General features: G+C 44.5%; 1 protein-coding gene across 1 annotated transcript in view; it reads right to left on the reverse strand.

Annotated features, from left to right (window-relative positions):
* Window positions 1-14,106, reverse strand: part of LOC8052006 (peroxisomal carnitine O-octanoyltransferase) — a 41,841-nt gene that overhangs the window by 16,430 nt on the left and 11,305 nt on the right. The window contains exons 5-9 of the mRNA XM_029979007.3: window positions 12,428-12,552; window positions 11,064-11,281; window positions 2,829-2,942; window positions 2,448-2,549; window positions 148-228 (exon numbers count right to left, since the gene is read on the reverse strand). Coding sequence (XP_029834867.3) covers window positions 148-228; window positions 2,448-2,549; window positions 2,829-2,942; window positions 11,064-11,281; window positions 12,428-12,552 — 640 coding nt within the window. The remainder of the gene's footprint in view (window positions 1-147; window positions 229-2,447; window positions 2,550-2,828; window positions 2,943-11,063; window positions 11,282-12,427; window positions 12,553-14,106) is intronic.

Consider the following 14,106-nt stretch of genomic DNA (forward strand, 5'->3'; position numbering starts at 1 on the left):
GATGGAGTACAAACTTTGACCCCAAAACAATTGGACAATGAATGAACAGTATGTGCAACAATATTTAAGAATTATAAAATTAGTTCTCTGTGTCTGTTCACTCTACCCTACATAGAGAGCCACTGCAGAACAATCAACTGAACTCACGGCGTCTTCATCTTCGGCGATGTGAGACAGGTGGGCGTAGTGAGCGCACGAGACTGGAACCATCCCATCGAAAGGGGTGTGCTGCAATGATAGAGCTCTATCAAGTGACAGAAGTAGGCATACAATCTAAAAGTTTCTGCAAACCACATTGGTTTGTCAGTAGCTTAGAAGTGCCAAGACAAACAATGTCGAAAAACACCCCGTGTTTGCTATACCATGTGTCGTCCAGTGAATTGCTATACCATGTGTCGTCCAGAAGATGCATTGTTCTGCAGAATTGAGATGCAGTGCAATCCACTTATAACAATAATTAGAAAACCAGAAAATGCAATCCTTATAACCAACTATCGTATCCGGACTGGATACCCCACACAAAAATGCATGTCCCTCTAGAAACTAATCGTTATAAGCGGTCCATCGTTATTTGTGGTATCGTTATAAGTGAATTGCACTGCACACCACAATATTTGCACTGCAATATTTTCATATCTTTTAGTCTGCACATATGACAGGTCCTTGGAATCCTGAAATGCGGCAATCAATTACAAAGGTAGTCGAACCTGGCAGGGGCAACTTGGAAAGCAACTTCCCGGAAGCCTTAAAGGCCGACCAACAAGCAGAAAGGAGGAAGCTCTTCCTTAATTCCTCCTTTCCACTCAAGAAAGAGGAAGACCCTCCTCCTTTCTGTGGAGAGTAGATCAGAGACTCACTCCTGCGGGAGAGAAGAGTGTGAGAGGGAATAGAGCAGGAAACTGGGAACTGGTTTTCTGCCCGGCAGAAGAGGATTCTGTAGGTCGGCCTTTAAATGGCAGGCAAGATTTCATTAAAGGGCCCATGAAACGAATTTTGGGCTAGGATAAATGAATTTAGATTGGGATTTTACTAATAGCATATCAATGAGTGGGCCAAAAGAAAAAAAGTAGGAAGTCAAAAACCAGATTTTTGGTATGAAAATTTAAAAACAGAGCGGACTATTTCGTACCTCCTTCCCTTCGAAAGCTCTGTCTTTTCACTGTGATACTTCCGCGGCACCCAAAGCGCGTCATCCGGCCCAAACGCACGTCACACGACACCGGACCTCTTCACCCCTAAGCTGACCGTGCAGTGGAAGCTATGCGCTTGCCGGATCAATCAGCCACCTTCCTTTCATCACCTGACCTCATTCTCTTTGTGTGGGTATGCATGAGGGAGCGTGATCAAGTGGCAAAAGTGTGGCTGGCCCAACGAGCACGTAGCTTCCACAGCTCTGTCAGCTTAGGGGTGGACGGGGTGGGGAAAGCCATCTTTGTCTGACCTTTGAGTGACAAGCTAATCCTCTAGGAGGAGAATGGCAGTGTCTGGGTGCACAAAACGAGAGACCGAGCAAGAAGAGAGTCCCCCTTTCCGTCTTCTTGAATTGCTTGGTACAATGCGCAATTTGTGAGTTGAGGAGGAAAGCTAAGAAGTTAAAAGAAGAAAAATTGTTTCATGACCCCTTTAACCCATTCACTACCAAAGCCGGCGAATCGCCGGGCGTGCTGTCAGGGGCCATATTGCCAAAGCTGGTGATTCGCCAGTCTGCATGAATTTCTGTTTGAAAAAGCCATTCATAGGTGGCACGCTATGTAGACTAGGGGTAGCGCAGTTAGATACATTGCCAACAGATGGCGAGGGTTGTCTGTTCGCTGCATTTGTTTGAGCTAGTTCTTTTGTGTGTCGTCTTTCCTGCTCAATCGCTGCCTGCTTGGAGAAGATGGCAGTGTCCAGTGTACGGTGTGGCCTTTCTGACAATGAAATCATAGATATCATCTTCGACAGCGATGATGATGGGACGTCTGGTGAAAATAGTGAGTTTTCAGAGACTTCTGTCAACAACGGAGGCGATTTTAACAGCAGTTCCGAGCCCGAACCACGACAAGAGCGTGCTGGTTGTGCGACACCTAAGTGACCGAGGATGGAGTGCTTCAAAATCTTTCATACGAGGAAGAATCTTTGAGGGCCTATTGATTTAAAGAGTTGAACGAACCACTTAAGCATGTAAATAAACATGTTTTCTTATTTTCTGCACCGAGTTTTACTGTTAAAGCTTACTATACAAGCAAAACAGTCACGCCTAATGTGGCCATTTTAGGGGAAAACATGCGCTACGAACAACCCGGCAGTTCGCGTTTCTTGCAGGCTTATACACACAAACACATTTTTTTATAATTTCTTAACTGTGGTCATAAAAAAAGATTAACCTGAACCCGAGTTGAGCTTGTGTGGTAGACTCACTGTACAGTCAACACTTCAGACAAAACGGAACAGAGTGTCTTGCTTACGTCGGCCGACGACCCAATGGTGAGGTTCTTGAAGACAATAAGCGAGTATGACTTGTCCACCCACCTGTTTGAACAATCCCCCTTGAGGGACTCAATCATCACCTGCACAGAGGACACCGCATCACTGGACTCACTCTCATCCCAAGGCAGATCCCAAAAAATGCTGTAAAACGATTGAACCCATTCACGGCCCTGGATTGGCTCCTGTCGAATTGCCAATTTTTGACTGACTGGCCTGGGACACAACCTAGGCATACCTAACATTAATTTCAAACACTCCAGCTCACTGATGTCAATGCAATACAGCCACCAATTGACCATGTTGAGCAACAAGTGTGGGCTGCTCGGTAGGCACGATGTAGGGTCAAATTAGGCACTTGCCTCCTGGCGGTTTTCAGGACTGGCATCATCCAAGACCAGCACAAAAAGAGAATCTTCAATTGTCTCCAAGTTCCGCTTGTTATCTGGATGAAGGGACTGCAGCAGCCTACGATTCTGAAAAACAAAGGTAGAGCAATGTCTTTTTAAAAGGCCCCGAAAAAAAGAAAAAAGGCTTCTTTTAAACAGTCTGGATGGGACACACGTGTCAAAAAATTAATTTTAATAGAAAAATATTTTTTTTTAGAGCAACATTAAAGGCACGAGTTGCAATTTAGTCGGTGTCATCTACTTTCCACTTGTTTTCTCTCTCGGTATTTCGGCCGTGTGGAGGAGAGGTGGATCGGCTTCGGCCTCACGTCGAGGTGAAAGAGTGAATGACCATTCTGCGATGTCATGGATTTTGCACGCAGAATTTCAAATAAATCTCTCACCGTGAATATTGCTCTAAAATTTTGTTTTTGTTTTTTTTTTGCTTTGAATTTATTTTTTGACAAGTGTGTCCCAACCAGATTGTTTAAAAAAAAATTTTCAGGGACTTTTTGAAGGGTCCCTGAAAAGAAAAATACCTTTTTTTTTGAACAGACTGGTTGGGACACGAGTGTCATCAAATAAATTTTACGACCCCAAAAAAGTTTTTTAGAGCAATATTGACGGCGAGAAATTTTTTTGAAATTCTGCGCACAAAGTTTATGACGTCACAGGTCATTCCGGAATGAATATCTCGGGCATTCGCTCTTTCCACCTCAACGGGAAACCAAAGCCGATCCACCTCTCCTCCACGCGCAAGAAATGCCGAGAGAAATAAAGTTGAAAGGAGGCGACTGCCGACTAAATTGCATCTCGCGCCGTCAATATTGCAAAAAATTAGTTTTTTTCACATAAAATTTATTTTATGACACACGTGTCTGTTAAAAAATTTCCTTTTTTGTTTTCAGGGGCCCTTTAGGCAACTTTAAAAGTTTGTCAAAAAGTAACTGCTAGGCAACCAGCCTGCACCCAATAAAAATTTGCGACTGATGAAACTGCACAATGAGAAGCGGTCAGTTGTTCCCGTGAATCACTGGAACACATACACACTTAATTAAAATACGTCATTTCACTGTTTTTAGACAAACACAGTTTCGGAAGTTGGTGGCCCACAAAGCGTCGCAAAAAGGTTTTATTTCTCGATATTTCCCAGTACTTTTTCCCAGTGTGGGGAGGGTTAGGAGGGGGGTGCTAGGCAGAGGAAGAACGCAAAATAAACAAACGCGCACCTCGCAGCAGTTCTCTTTGCAGGCGGCAAGTGCCAAAGAGCAGAAAGTGGAGAGGACTTTTCTTTTGCTGCTCAATGCTTGTTCCTGGCGCCGTGGCTTGCTTTATCTTCGCCTGTTCACTTTCCACCCCCACATTTTTTTTTTTTTTTCCCCCCGAGGCAATTTTTGTTTTTGTTTTATCACCACGGCATGGCACCACTCACAGGGCCACAAAGTTAGATAGCCTACGCAAAGTGTTATTTGTTTGCAAGCCAGATCGCGCAGCATTGCAAACTACACGCCCCACCACTGCCCCACCGCTCGGATAATAGTTATGTCCACCCCTGAAAAATTCCTGGGGAGAACCCTCAGAATGACATATTTACATCTATCAACATATAGAGAGTATTCCAAGAAAGTTTAATAAGTTTACACTGCATAGTTAAGTTTTTATAAATTATTTTCTGTTCACCGAAGCTAAAGAAAAGATAGGGTTTGGTACACTTTGAATGCACTTTTCTCTGTTGAACTTTTTGGTTTAAGTTCCATTTTAGTCAATCTATTGTTTGATGATGGCAATACAGGGAATGCTCACTCTTCACTTTTCCTAACTGAAATTTATTAAGGAATGCGGCTATGGACTTCTTGTCGACATTTTGTTGAAGACATAGAAACCAAAAAGTTGACCAATTTTGCAGAAGAGAAAATTTATAGAAATAAATTACTTTTTACAAAAACTTTTCATAGCTGCACCCCCTAGGCATTTTGCTACATATCTAGCGAAAAAAAAAATCTTGAATATTGTGATACTTTTTTGACGACAGATTAACTAAACAACGTAGGCGTGTTGCTGATAGAAGCTGCTCCAATTTCCTTCCCATTTAATCAACAGACCTGAAATTTTGTTATGCACCCTCCAGCATGACCACAAGCCCACCCTGTAAATTTCATTAATTTTAAGCCAAGGGTTCAAAAGTTGACCCTCTCAGGGGGTGTGTGCCCTTAAACGAAAATCACAAAGCAAAACCAAAACTTTGCCCCCGGCAGGCAAGATTGAACCTGCTCATCAACTGCTGGACATCACGTGGTACGGAGAAGTTGGCCATGTCAAGAACGAAAGCGGCGGATGGCGTTGTTGACCCGGCAAGGTTGCACGGTAGTAGTGCCGCGTGTTGTGGCGGAGACGTGCTTCCTCCCTCTCCACCCCACACTCTTTTTTTTTTCTTTTTTGCCCTCATGCCCGTGCCACAAAAAGTAAGAAACAAGCAAGACAGTTCTTCCAGTTGTTGACGTCCTGCACAGTGTTGGCTGTGACCACCGGCGGTGTTGACTATGCTGCTCCGCGTGTCACCCGCTAGATTGGGAGGACTTTGATGAACGCGGACCCGTTTCAACTTCGTTGGTCGGTTCAACAAACTTTTAGGTGGAATTGCATCATAATATTTTACGTGTAGGCTTTTGAATGATACGACGTAGGACTGCACTGTTTTCTAACCATTGAAACTTGACCAGAGTTGCACCTTAAGGGGGGACACTACCCAGAAAAAAAATTTTCAGCAAAAAAAGCTGATTTTGAAAAATGTCATATTTACATCCACCAGCACCTGGAGAGTATTTACAAAAGTTTCATTAGTTTACACCGCATAGTTAATTTTTTATAAATTATTTTCGGTCCATTGAAGCTAAAGAAAAGGTAGGGGTTGGAAAACTTTGACCACATTTTTCTACATTCCACATTTTGGCATAATTTTCATTTTAGGAAAACTATCATTTGTTAATGGGACAAGAGGAAAGACTCGCTTATTGTTTTTCCCAAGTGGAATTTTATGGGCAGTGCAACTGTGGAATTGTTTTTTGACTTTGTGGATGTCTTTTATGAAAGATGTTAAGATTTTGTGCTTGACATAAAAGGCAAAAAAATTTATTTGATTTTTCACAGCGATGTTAACATGAAGTAAATCTCTTTTTGGAAATTTTCTTTTCACAGCTGCACTCTCTAGGCATTCTGCTGCAGATCTAGAGTAGAAAAATGTTCGGTATTACATTAGTTTCCTAACGATGGTTTTCCTAAACAAAGTTGGCGTGTTCCTGATAAAAATGACTACAAGTTATTTTACAACTCATGTACACTGATGAAACTTTGCACTGCATTCTGCCTTGCAACTTCCAGTATATACTCTAAATTTCATTCATAATAAGCCATAGGTTAAAAAGTTAACCCTATTGGGTAGTGTCCCCCCTTAAAGAAGGCGACACAACCTCGCAGACCAACAGGGGGCACACTGGCGTGCCCTAGAGCGCTTAATACAGTGTGCCAAGTCCTGCAGGCTCAGCTGCAGCAGTGAATTAACCTCACAAATAAGCACTAGTGCTCGATTGACTTGCCTGCCTTGCAAGTGCAGCCACTTTTGAAGGTCTGTACGTCATTGTGCACATTCGTAAAGTGTGCCAATTATATGCTGATATATGTTTGCAGTACAACTGTCTGGATGGCAATGTTTAAATTGTTTCCCTTCCACTCCTTGATGTCGAGAAGAACGACAGACTCGGCATTCTATAAATGCTAGCTTCCATGCTGCAAAGACGTTCCACAGCTGTCGCTGAACGTCCTTTGTGCATTTGTTCTCCATTTTAAAAACCACAAAATGATTTCGAACTGGAATTGTGTCCACTGCACGCTGTAAAAGGTATAAAAAGAAAACCAAAACAGAAAAACAGGAAGCCAAAAAAATATTTTCGTTATAGAGTTTTTAAAAGAAAAGTGGACTCCTTTATACCTTCTTTCCTTCGAAAGCTCTGTGCCTTTTCACTGCGATGCATTCGCGGTACCACGGCACGTCAGCCAAATCCACATTGCCCATTGGATCAGCGCTTACCTCACCAGCACCGCGATCCTAAACAATAAATTGCCAGCGAATGTATCTTAAAATGTTTGCTAAAGAATATTTTGATTCACATTTTGTTAAATAATTAGCGATGTGATGGAAATTGCCGAATTTTATAATGCTTGCTCGCACCTACATGCGCCATCTATTGTGTGATAAACGAAGCAAGAGAAAGATCAGACTGCGCCTGCGCATAGCCGCCTGTCAGCTGAAAAACATGGCATCGGTGGTGATGATCGACGTGGTCGACATGGTGGAAGGTCATCGTTCCGTGTAGAGCACAATCCTTGGCCGAATTCTCGTCGCGTGTCGCGATAACCCAGCAAGTCCTAGAAGGGAAGATCGATCTACTCATGCGGTGATGTTGTGGCGACACCTTCCAAGACAGCAGAAACGCTCGAGCCGTCTTTGTTTACTTCAACTACAATGGTGCTTTCTTAGCATCTGTCTTCTCGAACATCGCCCGGATTTCTTATTTCGTGCATTCCATGTGCGTGATCAAGTTGAAGATATTACTGGTGCATGATGTATTTAAAGGAGTCTATGAAAAATGTGAATTTTGAAGCGTTTTCATCACCCGAGAAAAGTGATTAGTGTTAGCATTCCTTGAACGATTGCAACGTCTATGTCAGGGGTGGCCAAGCTGCGGATCGCAAGCTGCATGCGGCCCTTCGCGTGTTAAAGTGCGGCTCGCGGCTCCCCCCCACCCCAGCCCCCTATTTATTTTAAGTCACACGAGCAGTTTCCCAAAAAGAGATATGAAACGCGTTTTAAATCGAAAGACAGGTTGCGGTTTGGCAGTCTTGTGCTACTGCTACCTTACGTACAGTTTGGACTCGGAAAGATTGGAAATTATTCGAGTTTCGTTTATTGTTCTGGACAAAAATCCCCCCCCCTCCCCCCGCAGCTCTTGGAAGTTTTGTGGTTTTGTTTGCGGCTCGTAAGCTGGGTCAGCCTGGCCACCTCTGGTCTTTGTGATCAAGAAATCATATTTCTATGTTACTATACAGTGCAATCTACTTACAACGATACCACATATAATGATATACCACTGCTCTGTTGATGATTTTTCTAGACTAGAAATGATCAGTTTCTAGACCAGACACAACGATAATTGTCTTTAATGATTGCATATTCGGGTTTTCTCATTATTAATATAAGTGGATTGCACTGTAACTTTGCTAAGATTATATCGTCTTTTGCAATCATAGAAAAGCCGTGTGGTGAGATATGTACTATCAGCAAAGTTGTTTTAAAGGTGTAATAGTCCAAGATGCTGTACTCCATCTTTTTCTCTTCTCTTTTCATCCACTCCACTCTGCGAGCCTATCCTGGCAAGATAAAAGTTAATAAAGCTTGAGCCCATAGAAATGTCTGTGCATTTTCTGCTACGCCACTGAGTGACAACGCGTCCCCTTCTTTTTAGAGATACCGTGGAAATGGCTGTCGTGCTGACGGCCTGCTACGCTTCGTACCAGCATATGGGACCAGTCCCATGCTTTTGCTGTAGCGAAACGTATCTAACTGAATTTCGCTCAGCCGCTAGGTGTCCATAGCTATAGCGGTGATGAGAGGTGCAGATTCAGAAAATATGTCGGTAGCATCGGCGCCAACAGCGAAGTAAAACCCTGTGGTAAAACCTACCGGCACACCGCCAGCTCGCCGATAACGCTACCATTCTCCTACTGCCGAGAGAACTTCCGGTTCTGGTGACAGCGGACATTACGAGTGTCCAAATTACGCCTCAGCTTGTTTTGCGGCGAGTTGGAGAAAAAGAAAAGCTCTATATTTCAATAATTTTTCGTGTAGAAGTTACGAGGGTGGTCCGATAAGTACTTAGCCTACAAAAGAAAAACAAAAAGTTTTGGAAAAGCGGCGATTTATTTTTCAATATAGTCTCCTTTTAGTTCGATAAACTTGACCCAGCGATGCTCCAACTTTTTTAACCCATCTAAAAAATAGGTTTTCTCGAGGTCTGCAAAGTATTCTTCCGTGGCGGCGATGACCTCCTCATTCGACTCAAATTTCTTCCCGGCGAGTAACTTTTTCAAGTTTGGAAACAAAAAGAAGTCGCACGGGGTCAAATCTGGAGAATACGGTGGATGGGGCAGCAGTTCGTAGCCAAATTCGACCAATTTGGCCGTGGCGAGGGCGGAGGTGTGAGCCGGTGCGTTGTCATGGTGGAAGAGCACTTTTTTCTTTGCCAAATGGGGCCGTTTTTTCTGCAATTCGGTGTCGAATCGGCCCAATAATTCGGCATTGTACAGCCCTGTAACCGTTTTGCCCTTCTCCCGGTAGTTGATGTAGATCACACCTTGTGAATCCCAGAAACGGTGGCAATCACGTTTCCGGTCGATAGGACAGTCTTCGCCTTCTTCGGAGCACGTTCGCCGGGTGAAGTCCACTGTTGCGACTGTTCCTTGGTCTCTGGTGTGTACCAGTGAATCCATGTTTCGTCGACGGTCACGAAACGACGCAGAAACTTCTTCGGATTGCGCTTAAACAGCGTCAAACACTGCTCCGAAGTGGTCTCACGGTTGCGCTTGTTGTCCGGAGTGAGCAAACGCGGCACCCATCTCGCCGACAACTTTCTCATGCCCAAAATTTCATGCAGGATATGACCCACGCGGTTTTTTTAGATGCCTACTGTCTCAGCTATCTCACGCACCTTCAATCGGCAGTCTGCCAATACAAGATTGTGGATTTTTGTCGCATTATCCTCTATGATAGCCGTTTTCAGGGCACCTGGGCGTGACTCTTCAAAAACCGACGTGCGACCATGTTGAAACTTGTTAAACCAATTTTTGACGGTCGCCATCGAAGGAGAAGAGTCACTGTACACAGCATCTAAGCGCTCTTTGATTTCACTGCACGATTTTCCTTCCAAAAACAAGAATCGAATCACCGACCGATATTGCTCTTTTTCCATTTTTCTAAAATTCACGGACACGCCCGCTTCCACATGCGGTCAAAACAAAACTATGAGTCCGATTTGGTTGAAATTTCGATAGTAGCTGTCTACGAGAATGTACTACACGATAGTACATTTTTCTTGCGATAGTGGCGCCACTGGGTGGTGAGGCTAAGTACTTATCGGACCGCCCTTGTAATAAACTGAAACAAAAACGGATGCGTTCAGCGTTCAGTGAACATTGAAGGTTTAATGTAAAAGTTATTTGGAAAAAGTAAAAAGGTAATGTCATGGTCCCTCTAAGTAGACCACTATGTTTTTCTTCATTTGTCTGCCGCATAGGACAACGGTGATGCCCCCTCTAGCATACATGAAAGCTGCAAAGACTCAACACAGCAGTTGGAGATGCATTTTGGGCACATACCTTAAAATACTGAGAATATGCCCATGCCCCCAGGAAGTGCCCACCACATACTTATAAAACATTTGAAATATAGGCAAGAGACATGTAAAATGCCCACCCCAGTAAACTTCCGAGCCTACTGAGCTAACAGGAGCACTCCTTTGAGTCAGATGCTTTTCCAAAAAGTGGTGCAAAGCAGCGAAGCTTTAGGTGTGTGCATCGATGCAAAGAGGTAAAGCTGGACGCGAGAGCACCGGGGCAAAGTGGGGTTCTGCCAGGCCCATGTCCTCCTGCTTTACAGTTACGTTGAATCAAAAAAGGGCCTACTTTACCACGTGTCCCTCTTACTTTTCTGCTTGGGGAGTCGGTGGCCAATTGCATTAGTGCACCACAGCTAGGAGCGTGTGCAGTAAAAGCTTGCACTGCAGAACCCAGGGATCCTGGGCTCATTTCCACCCCTACCCATTTCAATCTGGATGAGCATTGTGCCTGCGCGTGGTGGCCTATCACTCCCGCATGATGCACGTTAAGACCCTAGGCTAGCAGTAGTGCCGCACCGGCTAAATTTCTCATCCGCAGCGTAAATCAGTGTCGCCGCACCTCAAAGGCAGACCCTGTGCTGTTTAAACGCAAACGGCTCATTTTCTTTTGCTTTTCTGCTCTTAGACCAAACAAGGGGCCATCGACAATTTTTTTTTTATTATCTCCAACCTTCACGCGGGCACTTGTGCTCCGTTTTGCAGCAGTTGCGACCCCACCTAACATTCGTCCTCCAACCAGCACAGTGATGCACTCACTTACAGCAGCCCAGGTGTCCCTGTCCCCCGCAGTGAGGGTGCCCACCCCTTGGGAGGGGCCCAGCTGGGTGCAGGCGGCGTCAATGCGCTCAAGCTGAGTCTCAATCTCCTTCCTGGTGAGTACGTCGCCCTGCTCATTCACCACCTCAAAGGAGAAGATGTGGCCCTGCTGGAGAACTATGAGGTTGGTGGGAGACCTGCCCGCAACGCTTTCTTCGGACTCTGCAACACAGGTCGAATTGGGAAATCCTAAAGGAACATGAACATCCAGAGCTAGTGGCCAGTGTTATTAACGTCCGACATAATAGAGTTGCCACCTACATGCTATCCTACATAACAGCCACACCAAAATGTGAAACAACCTTTAACAGTGGGCTGTATCTGACTTTGATTCCCATGCACAAATTTTCAGAAGCGAGTTCGATATGAAACAAACGTTCAAACTCCGGATGGTATAATAATTCCCCTCCAACATTCGAGAGAAATCTTTGGAAATAGGAAGTGTAAAGAGACGCCACAAAACTACCACTAATTAGCACTGGTCTACAGAGCGCGACACTGTTAGCGCGAACCAGCGACCTCCGGTTTATTCAGTTTTCCTCTTTGAAACCAAGTGATGTCATCCAAGTTATTATTGCTTCGGAAAGAGCTCATTTAGTTCTAGAATGTAAGCAATAACATTTCGTGATCGCTAATACTATGTAGAAGTAAAATGCGAAAATGCGCCGATGCCGTGTTTGCGCTAACAGTGTCGCGATGTGTACTGTTGCACTAATTTGTTCATCTAAGGTCAGGTAGCGCTGAAGCATCACACATCTTTTGCTTACATTGTTAATATAAATATGTTACAAATTTTTCTTCATTCTGCTTTGGCCGAGATATCCCCTCACAAAATGCCCCGTATGGGCATGTAAAATAATTTGAATGAATAAATTTATGTCAGTAAAGATGTCGGCACCTGTGAGCAGCCTTTTTGACAAAACCATACGTCCATCTTGTCATCTTGCTGTACCTAGTCTGTAGATGCCAGGCCTGTTATTCTTTAGATCTTTGCTTCTGAGCAAATTGAGTTGGTGAAATCTAGAACCATCGGGAGGCACCCTGGAGGCAAGCTACACTATTCCACTCGACACATCTACGCGCACACACCCCTAAATCTGTAGCGACATAGAGAAATCAACAATTGACAGAATCAAGTTAGTATGACTAAAAAAGCAGAGCTAAAAAGCCTACACCACAAACATACAATAAATAGCTCAGTTAGCCACTGTAACCCTTGTTTCAATCCACTGACAAAAACAACACTGAGCTGTCCTGTATGAACGAAAAAGACAATCACAACTCATAGTACACGGCAGCCACACTCACCAGCTCGGAATTTGTTCACTATTTCGTCCTTCCCTTCGTTGGGGATTCTGGCGGTGTTGAACAGTCTCCGGAACTGATGCATGGTCCATGGAATTTTGCGGAAGGACTGGGGCTTCAGTTTTTCCCTGGACAGACAACGAGGTAAAGGCTCGTAAATTGGTTGCCCGATGAAATACCACCGAGACGAAAATGTCCTACCTACAAACACTTAGTAATGTATATGGCACGTGGCAATATACTATTACTTACCGGTATAAAAAAACAAGGAAGAAAATTTGAGACAGTACAAATCACTCAACTTAAAGTAGCAAAGCATTTCATTAGCAGAGTTACATGCAGATTGCATAATTACCAGCCTCACTTTCAGACAGACTTCCAGTTTTCGTCAAAGCACAGTTTCTTGTTAAGCGTAGGGAACCAGGAAATTAGCCCACGTTTTGTACCCGCACAAGGGAAACATAGGTGCATCCTGGTAACACTATGACATTAATGTACAAAAGATTGGGAAAAGTTGCAACAAAATGCTTCAAAACAGTTTATTTACGAGACTCAGTGCGAAAGCATGTGACAGCTTTGACCTCCAACTTATTGTAAGATACCAGGGGAGCGCCCAGCCCACTTTCACTGAAAACTGGGTTAATCTAGACATGGGCACTTGTCTGGTCAAATCGGACGCTTAACATATAATTTGCAGAATTCTGAAGTTTGGGAAAAGTTTATAGTGGGCACCTGAACGAAGTGCCCGCTTCTGCAGTATTTTACGGGATATCTACACCAGAGGTGGGCATTTTAGGTCGCCCTCACTCACCCTCTCCCTAACAGCCACACTCACCTAAGCCCCTCACTCACCCTCACAGCTACACTCACCTTCAGCCCTTCTCTCACCTTTATCCTCACAGTCACACTCACCGTTAGCCCACTCACCCTCATTGAACCTCACGGCCCTCACGGCCCTCACGCCACTCACTCACTCACCGTCCTAACTGCCCTCACACCACTCACCGTCCTCACGCACTCACCGCCCTCTCACGCACTCATAGTTCTCACCGCCCTAATAGCCCTCACACCCCTCACGCACTCACCGCCCTCACGGCCCTCACGTACTTGTGTCCCTCACGCCACTCAGGCCCACTTAAAATGGGGCAATTTTGCCCAGAAACATGATGTCGTAACACCAGCAACACGGGCCGCCCGTGTTCTTCACACGCAGCAACCAATTGCTGCAATTTGCCATCATCATGTAATTTTATTTTTCCTGCACTATTTAGACACACAATTACGTGCTAAAAACGTTTTTATGCATTTAAATCTCGTTGAGCATACTAATGCATCTTTTTGAAACAGTTTCTTTCCAAAAACAATCAATTTCAAACCAGAACCAAGTCTTTTGTTGATATCATCACCGGCACGAGGTATTACGTGAAAATATTGCATCCCTGATTGGATGCAGCCGCTTCAATCCAAGTTGCTAGCTTGTTTCGAGCCAGACCCGATCTCAGCAATTTGTGTCTATCTAGGGAAAGCTAGGAAACAACCCGCCATCAACACCGAAATTGCTGAGAAAGTTGCTCCGTCTGAAGGGGGGCCTCACACACTCACGCCCCTCATGCACTCCTCACACCCCTCATGCCACTCACACACTCACCGCCCTCACGCACTCATGGCCCTCACACCCCTCA

Source organism: Ixodes scapularis, unplaced genomic scaffold, assembly GCF_016920785.2.
Source record: "Ixodes scapularis isolate PalLabHiFi unplaced genomic scaffold, ASM1692078v2 PGA_scaffold5__190_contigs__length_132052651, whole genome shotgun sequence".
Lineage (NCBI taxonomy): Eukaryota > Metazoa > Arthropoda > Arachnida > Ixodida > Ixodidae > Ixodes > Ixodes scapularis.